This window comes from Furipterus horrens, unplaced genomic scaffold (assembly GCF_987537825.1).
Source record: "Furipterus horrens unplaced genomic scaffold, mFurHor1.1.pri manual_scaffold_3, whole genome shotgun sequence".
In the NCBI taxonomy this organism is placed as follows: Eukaryota; Metazoa; Chordata; class Mammalia; order Chiroptera; family Furipteridae; genus Furipterus; species Furipterus horrens.
Genome location: NW_028327173.1, coordinates 9,304,762 through 9,326,352, shown reverse-complemented (window position 1 = coordinate 9,326,352; position 21,591 = coordinate 9,304,762). Strand labels below are relative to the sequence as shown.

Genomic DNA, 21,591 nt, shown 5'->3' with positions numbered 1-21,591 from the left:
GAAACCTTGGAACTTACCCATCAAGTCTCCGCTCATAACGTCCTTCTCGTGCATGAAGTGATGGTGGTGGGCCATAAGCAGGCCCTCCACCACCTCCTCTGAACCCAGAAACCTCTCTACTACGAGATGTTATGGAAACTGTATCATCCAATCCCCGAGCAGCACTTGGAATGGTGCCTGGTTCATTATAATCCGTGCGTAGGTCTCTATCTCCCATTTTATTGACTGAGTTGTGAGCTTTCTGTGCACTTTTGATGTCCACAAAATCCACAAAGGCAGCCACTCCTCCTTCAGATCCTCTCTTAGGGAGAATTTTGACACTTTCCACGCGGCCATATCTGGAAAAAATAAAGTCAACATTATTGTTGCACATCAATAATTTTCCAAAAATATTTTTGAAAATTTGTTTCTTATTTTTAGATAATTTACATTATGTATGTATCAGAAAGGGGTTACAAAGTGACATTTTAAATGGCTTTTACACTCACATTTTTCTTTTTCTTTTCTTAAAGATATTATTTATTTATTTTTAGAAAGAGGGGAAAGGAGGGGGAAAGAGAGGAGAGAAACATCAGTTAGTAGCCTCTTATTGCATGCCCCAAACTGGGGACCTGACCCGCAACCCAGGCGTGTGCTCTGATGGGAGAATCAAACCAGCAACCTTTTGGTTTGCAGGCCAGCGCTCAATCCACGGAGCCATACCATCCAGGGCTCACATTTTTCTTTCTTGGGGCAAATATTTACAAATGTTTTCACCACATTGTTTCGTTACTCTCATTTCTTAAATATAATATTTACTAAATTACCTTTTACCTTTCTAGAACACTTAGCTGAAATATATCTCTCAGCAGATTTTAGGCAGTTGTACATTCTAAAAAGGGATACTGAACCTAAGGACGATCAAAGCAACTTAGAAATCGTAAAAGATTTTTATTAAAAACTGTAACTAAAAAGTTGTTCTACATATTTCATTTTAATTCATTAACTGAAAATGATGCTACTGAAAAATGAGATTATTTCAAATATTCCTTACTTGAAGGCAAAATAACACCAAATATTTTGTGTCCAGTTACAAAGGGCAGTCTAATTCATTTAATGTGATCTTTTACTATTTAATTTTCTTTTCCAGGTGGTTAAAAAAAACTGCTAAAATTGGTAATTTAGGTATAATTAAAATTTTTTTCATGTAAGACAATAAATCTAAGAAAATCTTTTGATAAACCGTATGTTCCCATTTTTATTCAAAAAAACTATTCATTGTGTATGTAAAGAAAAATTTTAGGGCACCTTTTTTATTTTGAAGCATATATGTTAGGCTAGAAATATAAAAATTTTTGGAATAAAAGAATTCATGAAACTTCTACAGATTTCAGTAGGAGTTAATGTATGATACTTGCAATTTGACCTTTTAGGGAGACAGGCACAGCACTTTCAAATACAGTACTCTTACTCTCTGACAATTGAAGATTATAATTTTACACTTCCCCTGAAGAAGATGACCACATTATCAGAAAGGAGAAGTTTTCTTTTTATATCCACTAGTATAGTTTAAGTTATTACCTCTCACAGAGAACACACAATCATAAAAATCCAGTTTCAAAAGGCAACTGAACTAGAAGGAACAATATTACTTGGTGCAAATGAATTGACAAAAGAATCTTTTTAACTTCAGGGAGAAAATGAAATTGAAATAGTTCTTTCCATAAAAACATTAAAAAATACCTTCCAATGTACAAAGGACTTGTATCTAGAATGAAAGACATCTTACAACTCAATATATTTTTTAAAAACAGGCAAAACACTTCACCAAAGATATACAGATGGCAGATAAAGCACAAGAAAGATGCTCAAAATCATTAGCTACTAGGAAAATGCAAATCAAAAACAAGATGACATAATACTTCAACCCACTAGGATGGCTAGTATTTAAAAGGGGAAAAAAAGAAAACAAAGAAAAGAGCAAGTGTTAGCAAGGAGGTGGAGAAACTTGAAACCTTGTGTATAGCTGGTGGAACTGTAAAATAGTACAGCCACTGTAGGAAAGTTTGGCATTTGCTCAAAAAGTTAAGCACAGAATTACCAGAGGACCCAGCAATTCTAATCATAGGTATATACCACCACCACCCCAAAAAAGAAAACTGGGACTCAAACACATATGTGTAACACCATGTTCATTGCAGCATTATTCACAATTGCCAAAAGATGTAGACACCAACTGTCCATCAACAGATGGACAAAATGTTATATACATATTACAATTGAATATTACATTAAGACATAAGAAGAAATGAAGTTTTGATACATGCTACAACATGAATAAACATCATACTAAATTTTTAAAAGCCAGACACAAAAGAACAGGCAAATTAAATAGAGACATTAAGTAGACTATAGTTACCAGGGGCTGGGAGTAGGAAGAAATGAAGAGTTACTGCTTAATGGGTACAGAGTTTCTGTACAAGTTGAAGACCTCCTGGTCCACAGACCAGTCTGAGAAGCACAGACTACTATCTAGAAATAGATAGTAGTGATGGTTATACAACACTGTGAATGTACTTAATACCAATGAATTATACACTTAAAATGGTTCAAATAAATTTTACATTATGTACGTTTTACCACATACACACATACAAGGCTTATCACTAAACCCAAGATTGTGTAGATTTTCCTTCTATTAAAAAAAAAGAGCCCTGCCCTGTCTGGTGTGAATCGGTGGACTGCCAGCTAAAAGGTCGTCAGTCAGGGTGCATGTCTGGGTTGCAGGCTAGGTCCCCAATTGGGGGCATGCAAAAGGCAACCAATAGATGTTTCTCTCTCACACAGTGATGTTTCTCTCTCCCTCTTTTTCCCTCCATTTCCCTCTCTCTAAAAATAAGTAAAATCTTTTTAAAAAATTTTAAAAAGCAAGCCCTGGCCAGGTAGCTCAGTTGAGTTGATTAGAGTAACGTCCCAATAAGCCAAGGTTATGGGTTCAATCTCTGGTCAGGGTACATACGAGAATCAACCAACTAATGTATAATTAAGTGGAACGACAACCTTTTTCATCTCATGGCACACACAAACTACTAAAATTCTGCGGAAGACCAAAAAATAATATAATATTTTTTGCCAACCTGACACCCCTCCAAAAAAAAATTGGTGTAATTTTGATTTATTCACACTGGATGGTTATTGTTGTGTTAGCTGTTGCTTTTTTTTTTTTTTAAGATTTTATTTATTTATTTTTAGAGAGTAGAGAAGGGAGAAAGAAAATATTTGCAAATTATGTAATAAAGAACTCTTACAACTGAATAATGAAAAAGATAAAATACAATTTTAAAATGAGCAAAGGATATAAATACATATTTCTTCAAAGAAGATATACAAGTGGCTAAAAAGCCTATGAAAATTGGCTCAACAACTTGTCTTTAGGAAAATACAAACCAAGACCACAACAAAATACTACTTCAAGGGGGGAGGGGAGAGGGAGAGAAGGGGGATAAGTAAGGGAAGGGTTTAGTCAAAGAACCCGTATAAATGACTCATGGACATGGACAACGGGGAGGGATATGATTGCGGGAGAGGGGGTGGGTTGGGTGGGGAAGAGAAATTGGGGGGAAAGGGGACAACTGTAATTGAAAAACCAAAAATAAAATTTTTTTTAAATGAATAACAATAATGATGGATTAAAACCTGTCGAATAAAAAAAAAAAATACTACTTCACACCACTAAATAGCTAAAATAAAAAAGGTAAGTGATGATGAGGATAAGGAAAAATCTAAACCCTAATACATTGCTGGTGAGATTGTAAAGTGGTGCAGCCACTTTGGAAAACAGTTCAGCAGTTCCTCCAAATGTTAAACTCAGAATTACCTTAAAACCTAGCAACTCCAACCCCTGGATATATATACCCAAGAGAACTGAAAATGTATGTCCACATAAAAATAGGTACAGAAATGTCCATAGCATTATTCGTAATAGCCAAAAATGGAAACAATCAAAATATCCAACAACTGATGAATGGATTTTAAAATGTGTTATGTCCATAAAATGGACTCATTCAATAATTTAAAAAATGAAGTTCCAATACATACTATATAACATGGATGAACACATTATGCTAAGTGAAAAAAGTCAGTCACATATTGTATACTTCCATAGGTACGAAAGGTTCAAAACAGGCAAATTCACAGAAAAGGAAGTAAACTACTGGTTGCTAAAGGCTGGGGAGAAGGGGAAATGGAGAGCTAATAGGTATGGGGTTTCATTCTACAGTGATGAAAATATTCTGAAATTAGTGGTGATGGTTGCAAAACTCTGAATATACTAAAAACACCTGAATTGTACACTTTAAAAGGATGAATTTTATGTCATGTAAATTGTTTCTCAATAAATGGGTTATTAAAATAAAAAGACAAAACAGTACATGTCACTGTCCTTTAATACAAAAGATTTAATATCTCCTTTAGTCAAAAGCATCTACATTATCTCAATATAAATCAACTATACATGTCACATTTCTGTAACTGGGCACATTTGGAAGACATTTTCTATTTCAGGCATGACTGACTGGGAAGATAAACAAGCCTCTTATGATGACAGCCAAAATCTGCATCTTCATTTCATGGTGATACAGAATTCTTTCAGAAAATCTATTGTGAAATAAATTTATGTATAAAGTGGATTTTATAAACTATTCTTAAATAATTAATATATTCCTCTTTTAATCAGTCCATCTTTTGACTAAGTACAGATAATTCCTAAAAATGGTAAAAAGGAAATAAAGTCAGCAAAGGGCAGTCAATCACAGAGCCTTAGTCTCATTTAAAAAAAGCTAATAAACTGAGGTGTTTTCTACTGGAGGGATGGGGAGAGAGGTATTAAAGGAAAAGAGGAAAGGAGGAACGATTTGTAATAGTTTGCCGATCTCTCTACCCCCACATATACTATACGTGTGTATTAGTTTGCTGAATAATCATGGGTCTAGGAAAGACTCAGCATGAGGTAAAATTCTTAAGTCATAAAGGAAAAGACCACATAAAAACTACAGCTCCTAAAGAGCAAAATATAGTCAAAAGACAAATGGGGGGAAAATACTTGTAACACATGAAAATCAAATAATTTCCTAAATATACAAACAATGCCTAGAAATCACAGAAGACAGAGGCTCAAACAAAAAACAGGCAAAATATGTGAATAGGCATTCTTTAGAAATCCAGACATACACACAAATGGTAAACACACACTTTTAAAAACTGCTCAATTACATTTAAAATTCTGAAAATCTAAATTTTAAAAGAAGGTACCACGTAACACAAAAACCTACATTTTAATAATATCTATTTAATAATAATTAGCCAGAGTATAAGAAAATAGGTACTTTCACAACACTGGGCAGGAGTAATATAAATTAGAGAAACCTCTTATGAAGACGATTTAATCGTAACTAGTTAAGAACTGAATAGACATCCTCAGAAATTTCATTTATAGGAACTTTATCATATGTGTATAATTACATGTATCTGCATACAGTGTACAAGATTTCTTACTGTTTATAACAGTAAAAAACAAAGCATGTGCCATTCCACTTTCTGTCTCTGAAATTTGACTGCTCTAAGTGTCTAGTATAAGTAGAATCATTCAATATTTGTCCTTCTGTGACTGCCTTATTTCATTTAGCATAATGTCTTCAAGGTTTATCCATGTTGTACATGTCAGAATCTCCTTTATAAGGATGAATAATAGTCCAATGTGTGCATTCTACTTACCTACACCTAATAAGAACATTCTGTTTATCCATCTATGGATCATGGACAGTAGGGTTGCTTCCACTTTTTGGCTACTGTGAATAATGCTGCTATGGAACATAATTGCCTTTTTATATTAAAAAAAAACTACTTAACAACTACTATTTGAAGTCAGCAACTTTTCACTGAATTTGGTAGATTTTATGTTTGGCCATATCTTCATGCTTGCATTTTATTTCTGAAGACCTCCTATGTACACTTCAATAAAAGTTAAATGACAAAAAAATTTTTAAAAAAATAACTACTTAAAAAATAAATAAATAAAAATAACTACTTAGCTTCAGACATGACCTGGGAACAGGAGTTGCTTTCTCCATCAAACCAAGAACCTTCTTTCTCTGTCATGAGAGCATGGAAAGAACCCATTTCTTCAGAATTTTACTTTCCCATGCCCAACAAAAAATAATCTAGTAAGGGTGGACTCTAATTGTGTTGAGAATTGTTATCCTGCATTATTGAGGCTAATAGCGAGACTCAACTCATATATGTCTTGATCAGACTCCATATAGTTATTTCTTTTGAACCTTTAAAATGGGTTTTAACTTTGACTAGAATTTAAAGTCTTTATATCAGCATAGTATAATTTCTATTGCCACTGCCATCACTCCCCAATTTTTTCTATTTTTAAATCAGAAAATAAAGATGGTTAAATACTGGGGAAAAAACTACTTAGTTGGCTCTAATTAGAAAAGGTTTAAGAAAACTTGGAAGACTGAGGATAAGCTTAATTTAACCAACAAAACTTTACTCATCTGTTCACTGAATCCATGGTGAGTGCCTAGATTCCTGTTCATGAAAACTTGATAACTACAGACAGCTCTTCAGAAAAGCCATTGTTTGCAGCCGTGGCTGGTGTGGCTCAATGGATTGAGCACAGGCTGAAAAGGAAACTGACTTCTAACCTTAAGATTTACTTCTTAGTAAAATACAAGTTTTTAAAAAAGATATTGGGACATTTATGAATACTTAAGACAAATCACTTCACTAGTGACTTATTTCATAATATACTGTAGCTTAGGTAGAATAAAATCAAGACAAAAATGTGATCCCACCTTTTTGTAATATACACAAATTCCATATTCTTTTTATACACCACTATGAGTATTTTTGTAAAATCTTTGAAGACCACCTCTACTTCCAGATTAAGGAAACGGGTTCTTTTTTATCACTCTTCAATCTTAAAAGGGATTTGGAGTTTTCTACTCAATTCCAATGTTTTATGAACTTTTAAGTAAACATGTTTTCCACTAAAGAACTAAAGAATGGCATGAAATTAACTCCATCAAATTAAAAAATATATCACTCGCCCTGGGCCCAGGAGCTCTCAGTTGGTTAGAGCATTGTACCAACATACCAAGGCTGAGGGTTCGATCCCCAATAAGGGCACATACAGGAAAGCAACCAATGAATGTATAAAGTGGAACAACAAAATTAATGTTTCTCTCTCTCGCCTTTCTTACCCCCTCACCCCTCTCTCTCTCTCTCTCTAAAATCAATTTTTTAAAAAAAGTCACTAGTCTCTAAACCAATCATTCTTTAAATTTACTAAATATGCAGATTCTCCCAGTCAACATCTTAGTAATTGATTAATTATAATCTCTAAAACTAAAAAAAAAAAAAAAAAAGTTTACAAACAAAAGCCTTTTAGGAAGAACCCTCTCAGAAAAATGTTTTAAAAACAATTTTTCAATAAGATCAATACAAAGAAAATCAAATGTCATAACCCTGAGATCCAAAGTTGTGATAAAAATTCCTTTTATGCATCCACTTTTAGAATAGCAAAGAAACTTATGCTGAAAGGAATGATCTGTGTCAAAAACCACTGAGAAAAGGGTTACTTTATAATAAAAGTAGGTGTAAGTGACAAGAAAAACTAGAATACGTATATCCATTCATACCTTAGTCTAATAAAGCACACACACCATTTAAAAAAATTAACTGCAATATAATTTAAAACTATTTGAAACATTACAAATAACACTAAGTCTCAACCCAGGAAGGCTATTTTTCATTGAAGAGCACAGCTGGTCAGCAGAAATTTTTTTGTTGTTTTAAGATTTTATTTATTTATTGGGGGGCGGGGCATCAATTGGTTGCTGCTCATAAGCACCTGACCCAGGGACCAAACTGTGCCCAGGAACCAAACCGCAACCCAGGCATGTGCCCTGACTGGGAATCAAACGGGTAACCTTTCCCTTTGTGGAATGATGCACAACCAACTGATCCGTACTGGTCAGCATAGAATTATTCATTTCTAAGTAACTGATGCACCAATGTTCAGCATAATGGCCACACAGTATGTCTAGGCACTCAGCTCTTTTATAATCCAACTGATGATTAATATATACTTTTTAAATTTTCATAGCATTCCAATGACCTATATGTGTTATTAACAATGACAGCTATAACAAGATTTCTTAAAAAGACCTTAGAAATCTTATAATCCAACGCAGTTTATGGGAGAAATTAAATGTACCCACTTGAGATCATTAATGTGTTACCCAAGAGTTAAAAGTGTCGTATATATAGCATCACATAGTAATTTTTATAAGCTTTCTATAAACTTTTCACAAATCTTGTTTTCTTTTATTAAAGCTGGGCCCACCTATACAACAGAAGTTAGTATGTGTTGTGGCATTTAATTCTAACTATGGATGTGCTTGAAATTCGTTTCACTGAAAGAATTCAAGTTGACTAAAAGGAACAACCTTAAATCTAAAGATTCCATGACTTTTAGGATAAAACAAGAGAAAGGGGAGAAATATAAAAACAGAAGGGAAAAAAAATCCCCATGATAAAAACAGCAGTTCTAATCATGTAAATTTACAATAAGAAAAGGAGGGGGATCACACAGGACAACATCTTTGTTGCATTTTCTAGCTTAAAGTTTTTTAGTAATTTTAACTTTTGCACTTCAACCTTTTTATGTCAAAGCTAAAATTAGTACTTAAATATGCTAATAGCATTCTATTCTTAATCTAAGGGTTTGTCTAAACCAATGGTGCTTAACCTTTTTATGCCACAGACTACTACAACAGTAGAGTGAAATCTATAAACCTCTTTTCGAAATATAAAATAAAATGCACAAAATTACAAAGAAAACCAATTATGCTGACATACAAGTATCAAAGTATTTAAAAATAGGTCCACTTACAAACTTACAGGAAATATAAGAGGACCAAAGGCAATGCTGATATATGACACAGGACAAGGATATCATCAGCAAAACACAGTCTTACGAGAAACTCCACAGAACAATCAAACTGGTTTCCAACAAATTAAGTTGTAAGGAGAGAGATTAAAACCTATACATTTCAGAAGTACAAATGTCCATCAATAAGTAAGTAAACAAATTGTGGAATTCTGACTGCTGCTGCTGCTGCTGCTGGCGGTTACAAGGATACCTGCCTGCATTTGCTTCTTTCTTTTTCTTTTTCCTTAATTTTTTAGAGGGAGAAGGGAGGGAGAGAAATATGGACATGAGAAACATGGATCAGTTGCCCCTCATATGCCCCCTGACCAGGGACCAAACCCACAACCCAGGCATGTGCTCTGACTGGAGTCAAACCCATAACTATGGGACGACGCTTCCACCAACTGAAGCACGCCAGCCAGGGCCTGCCTGCACTTTCTAAAGTTTAACAAATTCTAACTTAAAATAGGTAATTTCATTGTATGCAAATGATACCTCAATAAAAAGTTTAAAACATATCACCAAATAAAATTTATGTAGCTTATTTAGAGCCTTAGTTTAAAAAGAAAAGATTCTTAAAACAATTACAAACTTGAATAATGACTAGCTATTCGAAATAGGGATACACCACAGTATTGTGGTACATATTTAAATAGTGCTTCTTATCTAGAGATAAATACTGACAATTTATAGATAAAATAAGATGTTTGGGATCTACTTCAAAATAATACAAACTATACAAAACTCCAATATTTTGGGGCTTCTGCCAAGGAATAAGGGTCTTAATTCATCAAAGAACCCCTTGGATGGAGGGCAAGAGTAATGTAGAGGGAGGAGAAAAACAAAAGTTGAGTGCAGTCACTATGGAAAACAGTATGAAGGCTCCTCAAAAAGTTAGAAATAGAACTACCATATGATCCGGCAATGCCATTTGAATAGCCAAACAAAACAAAAACACTACTTTGAAAAAATACATGCAACCCATGTTCATTCACTGCAACATTATTTACAATAGCCAAGATATGAAAACAACCTAAGTGTCCATCTACTGCTGATGAACGAATAAAGATGTGCTTATATAATGGAATACTATTCAGCCATAGAAAAGGAAATCTTGCCATTTATGATCACATGAATGGACCCTGAGGGCATTATGCTAAGTTAAATAAGTCAGAGAAACAGGTATCATATATCTCACTTATATGTGAAATTTTAAATAAACAAGCTCATAGAACACAGAGTGGGAGAAAAGAAAGGGGGTTAAAAGATATGAACTTCCAGTTACACAATAAGTAAGTCATCGAGATGTCATGTACAGCACAGTGACCATAGTTAATAATATTGTACTGCCTATCTGAAAGTTGCTGAAAGTAAATCTTAAAAGTTCTCATTACAAGAAAAAAGATTTTTGTAACTATGTATGATGGATGTTAATTAGACTTATTGTGACGATCACTTTGCACATTGATATATAAATATCAAAACATTATGTTGTACAACTGAAGCTAATATAACGTTACATGTTAAGTATAACTCAATATAGAAAATAAGTTTTAAAACAAGAAAAGAAATATGGTTGAACTGAATAAAGATTTGGGGGAGATAGAAACAGGGCAAAATTTTGCTGAAATACCAAAGTGACTGAAACCCAAATAAATGGAGGCATGATGATTCCTAACATTATTCCTCAGAAGCAAACTCCCTTCTCACTATGCTCTCTTCTGTGTGACTCAGCATGTAATAAAGCTCACAATGATCCAGTAATTAAGCTCACATCACAACAGTCAGTGGTAGAAGTAGAACTAAAATTCAAATTTTAAGAGTTGGGTAGCTCTAATCTGTTTAAAAATGGTACCAAAGGCAGGTGGTCATTCATCCAAAAGCTGTCTCCTATGAGAGAAAATAATTGAAGGCAAATCACTTCCAGTCCCACCTTTCCTTCCTTGCCTGCTCACTCCCTCCACCCCCCTCCAGTTTTGGCTCCAAATAAGAGAGTAGTTAAGAGGAAGGAGATTAGATACAGAAACAGCAAGGGCAATGGGTTTGGGGGTGGCAGAGGTGGGGGAGGCAAAGTGCTTGAGATTTTAGTTACATTGAGAACATAACTGATAGGGCAAATGAGTAAATATACTGAGAAAAATGGGAGTCAGGATTCTAAGTCTGAGAAGGGATTTACAAAGAGTCTTCATTGTACTGAAACGGGTAAACCCAGATTTCTTAAATATATGATACAGAGGTATATATATTGTGTATACATGTTTACATGTGCATGCACACATCTTCTTAGTTTTGCAGCAATGTGTAAAGCTGAGCACCCAGATTTTGGTTTGTAAATACCATCCTACACTAGAAGGAACCAGGACTTCTAAGAGAAATTGCTGATTCCAGGACTGGGGCAGGGAAAGCACAAGATGAGCCTTTGTTGTGCCATAAATAAAGAAATGCTTAAAGAATGATGAGACATCAAAAGGGCACAGTAGCCAGTTTGAAGACGTTCCCTCCCACTGGTTAAATCTAGGATGGCTTACATTTCAAAATAAATAAGGCTTGGACTAAAGACCACTTTAAAAAAAAAAACAAAAAACAGAAATCATGAGATTTCTTATCCACAGTAGAATAAATGTAGAAGGAATCACAGTAATAGACAATCATTTGGCAACAATAGGTAAATCAGACAAGAGTTACCAATGGATGCTAAAGCTGGTGGGTGTAGACTTGATGGTAGAAGAGATTATCAGCATAATATTAAAATGTCTTCCCATAAAATGCTAAAAATCAAAGGGGAAAATGGTGAATACACATATTTGACTAAGTGATCAAAGTTAACATCAACTGTAGCAGGATGTTATCGATATTGTTTACCTCCTTATGTAATACTCTGAGATAGGCACAGAATCACTTCTGTGGTATTCCTGCCAAGAATGCATGACCTGATCTAGTCATGAGGTAATACTAAAAAGATCCAGGTAGAGGGTCATCCTGCAAAATGAAATAGGATTGAGTGTCTGCCTGTGAACTGAAAGGTCACCGGTTCAATTCCCAGTCAGGGCACATGCCTGGGTTGCTGGCCAGGTCCCCCAGCTGGGGATGTGCAAGGGGCAACTGATTGATCTGTCTCTCACACATTGATGTTTCTAAATAAACAAACAAACAAACAAACAAATAAATAAATAAATAACAAATTTTAAAGGTAAAAAGTAATTAAAAAAAAAAAGAAAGAACTACCTATCCTCTTTAAGACTATCAAGCATAGTCCTGCCCAGCATGCCTTAGCTGGTTGAGCGAAGCCCTGCCAGTTCCATTGCCACTCAGGGAACATGCCTGAGTTGCTGACCTGGTCCCTGGTTGGGGCCATGCGAGAGGAAGCCAACCAATGTTTCTCTCCCACATTGGTGTTTCTCTCCCTCTTTCTCCCTTCCTTCCCCTCTCTCTAAAAATAAATAAATAAAATAAATAAATAAAAATTTTAAAGACTATATCAGGTACATACATGAGAATTAGGGTAAGAAAGAAAAACTGTTTCAGACTGATGAAATACGACAACCAAAGGCAACACATGGTACTGGCTAGGATCCTAGACCAAAAAGGAAAAAGACTGTTGGAGTGGCTGTCATCATTTGACTGGGGTCTATGGATTGGGTAATAGTGCTGTGCCAATGCTGATTTTCCTGACTGGGAAGACTGTATGGTGCAACACAGGAGAGGGTCCTTGCTTTGGGAAGGTTATACACTAGAAATTATAAGGAATGTAGGATATCATGCTAGAAAAAGATGAGACAGAGTAACGGAGCAAATGTGACAAAAGGGAATGTGGGAATTCTCTGTACTATTTCTCAACTATTTCAAAATTAATGTTAAATGGGGTGGTGGGGGGACCACCCAGGAAGGAAAGAAGTGAAGAAGGTGTGAAGAGGTCTTCATTCTGATGTAACACATGCCATCTTTTCAAAAAGACCTTTCTCATCACCCCTACTCCCATTGCTCTCTATTCGCTTCTTTGCTTTATTTTTTTCTCATAATGCAGGATCAGCCATGGTTAATGGCTGATGGAGCTGAATGATGGGTACGTGAGATTGAGATTCATTTACTATGTTTCTACACTTGTGAATTCTCCAAGGCAGAATTCTTAAAAATATATCTATAACACATATTAGTCATATAGTAATATATGTGCGTTTTCATTACTGCACTAAATAAAAGTATCTAGCAGCAGATCTAATAGCTACTGTAGTTTCCAAGTTGTAATGAGCATAAATGAGATCTACAACAATGCAATGTGAAATATGAAAATACAACTGGACTGTGTCGATGGAGAAATCACAGGTCCTACTCATACTACCATGATACCGCTTTCTTTTTCTTTCTTTTTTTTTTTTTTTTTTGTTGTTGTTTGTGAGAAAGAAAGAGATCAAAGGAGAGAGATAGAGGGAAACACGGATGTGAGAGAAACATCAATTGGCTGCTTTCCATACGCACCTGACTGGGGACCAAACCTGCAACTCAAGGCATGTGCCCTGACCAGGAATTAAACCGGTGACCTTTCAGTTTGAGGGACAAAGCCCAACCAAGCCACACCTGCAGGCAGGGGCAATACTATGACCTTATAATTGAGGGAAATACTAAATTCTGACAATAGGTCAGTGAAAATAATAATATAAAATTTTCCTATCCAAGTTTAAGTACCTCTTCCTATATTCTGGTCTAAATGTTAAGATTTTTCATTGAACAGTCTAACATCCTTTGATATAATAAAGTGATACACTTTTTTTATTTTTTTAAATTTACTTTGAGAGAAAATGGAAGGGAGGGAGAAAGACAGGGATAGAAACATCAACATGCGTAAGATACACTGATCAGTTGCCTCTCACATGCCCCCAACTGGGGACCTGGCCCGCAACCCAAGCATGTGCCCTAACTGGGAATCGAACCAGTGACCTTTCAGTTTGCAGGCCAGCACTCAATTCACTGAGCCACACCAGCCAGGGCAAACTTCTTATCTTTATTTTAATCCAAGGTGACTTTTAAATAATCCTGAATGTAAAAGAGCCTTTACTGCAGACACATAGTTTTTAAAAATTAATGATTGAAACAAAAAAAATCTACCACGTACCAATTTATTGATTTTTAAAAGACACAAATCACTATAAGCCAAATGTGGTTTTGTAAAATACAAAATGTTTTTCAGAAGAGTACAAATGTCCTAGTTTTTAAATCAAAGGAATAAAATGATGGGGTGAAAGTTTTAAAAAAATAACAAAGTCAATTTTAAGAATCAAAGAAACTGCCCTGACAGGTATGACTCAGTTCATTGGAGCATCATCCCTTACACTGAAAGGCTGCAGGTTTGATTCCAGGTCAGGGCACATACCTAGGTTGAGGGTTCAATACCTAGTCAGGGCACACACAAAAACAATCAATGTTTCTCTCTCCCGCTCTTTCTCCCTTCCTCCCTCTCCCTCTTTAAGAGCAATGGGGAGAAAATCCTCAGGTAAAGATTAAAAAAACAAAACTAAACTATAAATGTATTATATGTAAAAATATATATACTGTGTGCAAACATGAACAGAAGTGTAACAAAGCCAATATAAGGTATAATGAGAAAAATCTTCATTTCATTGTTAATGTTCTCAAGTAACCCAAACTCAGCATCTAATATACAGACACAAAGACATACACATACCCTCCAGAGTTTAATGCTGGATTAAGAACCTAGCAGCAGGTATATAAGACAAGCGGTAACTATTTCTCATTTGAATTTTCCCACAAATATTCCTTAACTGTGAGAACTGAAGCAGTTCGTTGTATCTTTATATATGCTAAATTTCTTTATATATGCTAGATAAATTCTTTATATATGCTAGATTTCAATTCATCTCTATACTCAAAATGAAATCTTAAGTGATTCAGTCTAAGAATTCACTAAATTTAAGTTACAGTTTTATAGACATTCCACTGTGAGGTTTTTCAGATGTTTATAATTTTCACCTTGGCAGACAGGGACACATGTAGATGGGAAAATCTGAATATCACAACACTTTAAAATTACACCAAGAATATCATTTTACTGTAAAGCGTAAGATTCTACACACTAAAATCAGCTAGATATTACACAAAATTTATATGGTTTCTAATAAAATAATTAAACATACTAATTGTTTTTCACAGTACTGTATGCTACTTTCAAATTATGAGTAGCTGTATGACAATAAATTAAAATTAAACCAATAGTAAAGTTTAGAAATTTAACTATAGAAAAATGTTACTTTATTTAGTCTCCTTGCTCACCAGGCTAACACAAGTCTGTTTCAAGGTGCTGAACAATTATTTCAAATCATCCAATAATGAAATTTAGGAGCCCAGGTTTAATAAAACTGAAGATATTTTCTGACTACAATATTTACTCTAAATACTGTGTACTAGTTAACTATAGATCAAACACTACAGATTCTTTCTTAAAAGGAAAAGCACAGCCTGACTGGGGTAGCTCAGTGGGTTGAGCGTTGTCCTGCAAAGCCAAAGGTCACTGGTTGGAATCCCGTCAGGGCACATGCCTGAATTGCAGGTCGGCCCCCGATTTCATACAAGAGGCAACCAATCGATGTTTTTCTTCCTCTCTCTCTCTTCCCCTCTCTCTAAAAATAAATAAAAGAACTTTAAAAAGTAAAAGAGAAATATATAGTCTCCAATGAAATATGTAAGTTTTCATAGAACATTTCAAAATAATTTTTTTAATTTAAGCAAAATTTCAAACTAAGGGGAAAGCAAGACTTGGAATATTTGAAAGAACTTTCACATTACCACTATCTTTACAATTTCTAAATAAATACTCCCAAAGCATTAGTGCTGACAAGATTAAAAGTCTCATAAATCAAGCTTGAAATCTCTTCATAAGCATAACCAAACAATACAATGCTCAAGCAATCAAGAATCTTCAATAAAGGTAGCTGGGAAAAGGTGGCCTCTACACAAGTCAAACATTCTTCCTGGCACTGAGCCCTATGTTTTCCTCAAATCTGCCTGCTGGAGGCATTCTACTCAAGAAATAAAATAACATTTCAAGCATTTTTTATTAAATTTTTAATGCTATTTTTCAAAATTACTGAAATGCTTACTTTATTGTTAAAATGTACAAATGCCTGCCTTGAAAACACTGAAAATTATAACATTCAAAACCAGAGGTTCATAACATAGAAACTGGCTGGGCTCAAAAGAACAGATGTAGTGATGATGTAGGCTACTGTGAGTCAATTTTGCTTAACACGTTAAGCGCCCAGCCCGTTTTGTCTTCCTTTCCATTTAGTATAGTGTCAGTCACCGGTGACTGACATGGCACTTAACATGTTAAGTCTAAAAATATCTCTGGTTATAGAGTATGTAAGGACAAAGAAACTCTTCCAAAATATTTTATATTGTGTTCCACAAGTAAAGATATCCAAATACATGTAACACACAACATATATCCCAGTTACTTAAACTCAGGAAAACTACTGTGATAAGTTATTGAAATTTAGCAAAAAACAAAATACATTTTTAAAAATGGCTCTCATTCTTTGACAAAATTTATACACAAGTTCAACATCTACATAATCTAACCTATTCTCTAAACTGGGGAGTGGATGGGAAGAACCTAAATATTTTCAGATTTACTCAAAATCTGAAAATAAGATATAGACAATTTTATATTCTTTAAAGGGTTCTATTCATGTGTTCATTCTAATTCAGGGAGTTGCCTTTGCACACACCTCTCTCCCTCTTACAACTAAAAGACAGCAAGCAATTGTTGTGTAACTCCTCCCTTCCCCCTTCCACCCAGCTAACATACAAAGGAAAGGACTTTCTCTATTGTGCAAATCCAGTCCCTGAAATGGATCTTTGTTAACTAAAATCTGATTCAGAAATAGTCATTTATTTTTTTTTCAACCAGCATACATGAAAGCTATAAAGGTAATAAACACAATAGATGTATTCTTATTGAAAAAAGGTAATGTGAAATTTTAAAATGCTCTGATTGCGTTTTAAAGGTTTGGTCTTTCTCTGGCACACAGGGAAAAAAGCCAAATCAGCATCCTTCCCTCGATCTATTTTCTACCAAAAAAAAAAAAAAAAAATTGGCTCTGACCTTCTACCACCCCCCAACTCCAAAAGGCTGTCTCTGCTCCCAAAGCTGTCTGGTTCAACCTTTTTTTTTTTTAATCCAAACACTGCAAAAGCCTAATCATTATGATAATATTCATTTTGAAAACATTTTTTTATAATGTATTCCCAGTGTACATCTCTTAATCCTGTAAAACAGTTATTAGTTAATGCTGTAATCAACTAGGGGAAAGGGTAAAAGTAGGCAATTTAACCTCAGCTTTCATTTAGGTATTGCATGTTTTTATCATTTGGATCTCTAGAAGATACCAGAAATGAATATCCTTAAATTTTCTAGCAGAGTGATCATTCTGGTACACCTACATTTTTATCCCTTTCACTTACTCAGATTTAGTTTCCTTCATGGTAGCAATCCACGTTTTACAAAATATTTTCTACAACAGAGATAAAAGGCCTGTGAATTCCTCCAAACAAGGTCCATTTAGCTCCACAGCTGGATCAGCAAAAACATTTCTTGTACATGTTTAAGGATAAACAAGAAACCAAAAATAGAGATTACCTGTTGGGGGTGGAGGTGGGAATGGGAGGATGGTAACTGGAAATCCCAGTATCTGGGGTTACACTCTTTGAACCCACTAACAATGTTCTATCTACTAAAAGAACTAAGCAAATTCGTTTAAGATTTTTTTCAGGTCTCTTTTAAAAATAAAGGAGTTTCGGGGGCACACGGTCTGCTTAGTTTTAAGATAATCTGCTTTTTTAAGTGACATCTGCTTTAGCTCTGCAAAAGGTAAAATACTCCTTTAAACGCAGTCGTGAGCAGCGGGCCAGCTCAGCCCTTCTGAATACGGGACGTCGCTCCAGACCTCGGCGTCTCAAGGCAGCTCGCGCCGCTGCCCCCTCCTCGCGCGGCGCCTCCGCGCCTCTGCGCCCGGCGCGGCCGATTCCCACAGAAAGTGGGTCCTGGCCGCCATCTTAGAAAGTCATTCACACAGCCGGCCACAGCGCCATCCCCCTACAACCCTCCAGAAGTCCTCGGACGGTTCCCTCTTTCCTCTCCCCAACATCCCCACTGGCAGAGGGGTCAAACTCCCCGCGACAGATGGGCACTGCCTCTAGAATCTGCATAATGCGAAACGACACGTCTGGCCACACAACACTGAGGAGCGGAGTGAATGCTGCAATGCACGTGTTTGCACGTCCGTGCACACACATTTCCCAGGCGGAGAGAATGTCCACGAGGAGATAAAAGGAACCACAGCTAAGCGGCTTATTTTCGGACCAAAACAACAAAGCGGGGGGCGGGCAAGGGGTGGAGCGGCTCCAGGTAAAGTTCCCATCTGCTCCTCCCCGGAGCGGAGCTCTGCCCCGCGTCTCACCGGGCGGCGGCGCGCTCCCGCCCGCGGCCTTGCCCTCGCCGGGTTCCCAGCGCCGCGTAGTAAACACCCGGAGAGTCCCTGGAAGCGCGCCGCCCCCAGGCCTGCCGAGGACGGCAGGTTATGAATGGCCGCACTGTGCCCGGCGCCTTTTCACACGCGGGCACGCGCACACGCGCGCTCCGGAGCTGAAGATTTAACACCCCGGTAACAGCCACCACCAACAGAATCAATGGTCCTCCATTTAAAAGAGCGCGGAGCCCCGCGGCCGCCGCTTCCATTTCCTTCAGGGGGCTGCTCCCGAGCCGGCGACTCGGTCCCTTTCCCATTCCCATGGTGACTCACTAATAAGGGCTCCTCGTAGCTCCCTTCACGGACTAGACAGAGAAATGAGGAGCAACCCAAACTTAAAACCCTTCGGGGCCCTCAACACTGGAATAAACAGTCATTCTGGAGGACAATCACAGACGTGCTGAGGTCCCCGGCTCGCGCCGAGTGTCAGTAAATGGTCATTTTCAGCATTTTACCCTGAAGACCGTGGCGGTGCGCGCACAGCCCACAAAGCACAAGCGCTAAATACGACTGACCCAGAAGCGTACAGAACAGCACTTATCCCAACGTCTCCGGGACAAAATACTAATAGTAATAATGATGAGGAGGAAGTTAAAGAGGGGAAACCTGGGGATTTGTTTGGAAGCCATGTCCTCTGATGTGGAAAGGCTTGCGTTGCCCTAACCACCGGGGAGAGAACCCTGGGTGGGAGGGACCGCGTCCCGTCAGAGGCGGCCGCGGGCTCCGGCCGCCCGGGCATCCGCTCGCACCGGCCCCCGCAGCCTCCACAGCCGGCGACCCCAGAAGCCGAAGGGAAGGGAAGTCCCAAAACAGGCGCACCAGCTAATTTTCAGACCCATCCGCCACCCAGCCCCGCACAGCACACTGTGCGTTAAGCACCTTCCGAGGGAGGTCCCTCGACTCCAGCGTCTGCCCAACGCCGAGATGTTCCGACGTGACCTACCACGACTCTTATTTCTGGGTAACCTGTCCCTCCGCACGGAAACCTCGCCAGGTCAGACATTTCCGCGCGTCCTGGCTGAGGAGCGGGACTTGCCGCGGGGCTCCGGAGTTGGCCGGGAGGGACCGGCGAGGGGACGGAGGGCCCGGGTCACGGCCCGGCCGGCCGGCCGCTCGGAGCCGGGGCAGCGGCTCGCAAGGACGCGGCCCTGCCGCTGCCCGGCTGGCGCTGGGGTCGCGGAGGCCGAGCAGCAGCCTCCTCCTTATTGGGAAGTGAGAGGGCAGCAGCCGCGCCCGCTCCGCCGAGGCCCAACGCCGCGACGCCGGCCGAGAGCGCGGCCGGGCACCCGCGCGCCCCCCGCACCCGTCCGTGGGTCTGGCCCGGTCCCCTCCCCAGTTCCGTGCACGAGGAGGAACCAGCAACGGGCCGGAGCGGGCAGCGGGGCCCGAGGAGAGCGAGCGCGGTCCGGGCCTCGTGTCACTCACCGTTTGAAATGCTCGATGATCTTCTCCTCCCGCACATTCTCCGGTAAGTTGCCCACCCAGAGGTGCCTGGTTTCCCGGACCATGCTGGGCGGTGTGCCGGCGACCGCTGGTGCGGGTTCTCCCTCGCCGGCTTCGTGTGAGCCCGTCAGCGCCGGGAGGCGGGCGCCGAGGCGGCGGCGGCGGCGGCTGCGGCGGTGGCGTCGGCAGCGGCGGCGGCTCCTCCGGCTCCCCCCTGTGCAGAGACCATCCCTCTCCCCCAGGTTCTGACTCTCCGGGCTCGCAGCTCCGCTCTGCCGCCACCACACACCCGAAGCCGACCCTCGCGCTCAGGCAGCGCATGCGCCCGGGAGGCGGCGGGCGGGGGAGCGGGGAGGAGGGGCGAGGGGGATCCGGGCCGCAGCGACTACGACCGAGCTGGCGCTGTGGTGGCCGGACGCTTCCCACCGGCGCGCGCGGCCCGCCTCTTTAACGTGAGCGCGCGCGCGTCCGCCCGCCTGCCGAGTCCCGATCAGCCGGCGCGCAGGCGCGCGAGGGAGGGCTGAGCGCTCGTGCGCTCCATCCTGACGCGCTAGCACGCAGGCGCGTGGGGAGCCGGCCGCGGGGCGGTCGCTGAGTCAGTCAGGGCCCGGGCGCGGCGCCTGCGGAAGCAGGGTCTTCCCTTAGCCCCTTTGAGCCGTCCTGGAGGAAGAAAAGAGAGAGGGGGGATTAGTTTTGACAGGAGTGGGTATGAAAGCAGCCGCTAAGGCCTCCCTCCGAGGAGGAGACACCTTACCCCGCTAACCCTGTGGCCAGCTCCTGGCGGTTTCCGGGCGCTTGGATTCCCGCCTGCTTGGGAAAGTGTCAAAACAAGGCCGCCCTTCTCACCGCCCAGTTAAGCAACGACGGCTTCAGAAACCCATCCCTCCCAAGAATCATTAGCTTAAGATGTTAAGCAACTTCATTTTATATATGATCTTGCGAAACTTTTTGCAAGATCTTCTTGCTGATCATTACGGTATACTAGGCATAAAACTGAAATGAGATGGTTATATACTAATATTGTTCCCCTTAGAGGATTTACTATAATTTAATATTTAAGCAGAGTAAGGGGTTAGACCTCCGGCCTTTCCAGGACTAAGGACTTTTAAAGCCTACAGTTGAACTTCTATATAAAGGCTAGTTTACAGAACCCTGGGGAAAACCAACAAAACTTAAAGACAACTGAATTGGGTCCAAAAAAACTGAATTGTTTAGAACAGTAATCAACTCAATTTTCTTTTCCATTTATCTATATAAATAAAATCGCAGAGGTGTACTTCCAATACTGACCATATTTTAAATATTTGATCTCACTCACTGTCTCCTTAAATACAAGCCAACTTATCAAACTTGAATTGGAAAATATGGTCACCATAATCAATAGCACTAACACCTGGGGTCACCTGTACATAATTAAATTGCTTCTTTTGTTCCACAGGCAGTAAACCTTCCAGTAGTTTTTTTGTTTTCCATATAGTCTACCTTAAGTTTCTTAATGATTGTGTCAGAGAGGTTGAGAGTCACATCAATTTTGCTGTGTTTGATTTAATAGTCTATATTGTACTTGATAAATGATCTCAGCAGATCTGATCAATTCAGATAATCTCTTTCCTCCTCAGAACT

General features: G+C 39.0%; 1 protein-coding gene across 1 annotated transcript in view; it reads right to left on the bottom strand.

Annotated features, from left to right (window-relative positions):
• The window catches only part of SPEN (spen family transcriptional repressor), a 72,541-nt gene extending 52,424 nt beyond the window's left edge, over positions 1–20,117 (bottom strand). Inside the window, exons 1-2 of the mRNA XM_090268653.1 lie at positions 19,951–20,117; positions 18–338 (exon numbers count right to left, since the gene is read on the bottom strand). Coding sequence (XP_090124779.1) covers positions 18–338; positions 19,951–20,033 — 404 coding nt within the window. The 5' untranslated portion in view covers positions 20,034–20,117. The remainder of the gene's footprint in view (positions 1–17; positions 339–19,950) is intronic.
• Between the last annotated feature and the right edge of the window lie 1,474 nt (positions 20,118–21,591).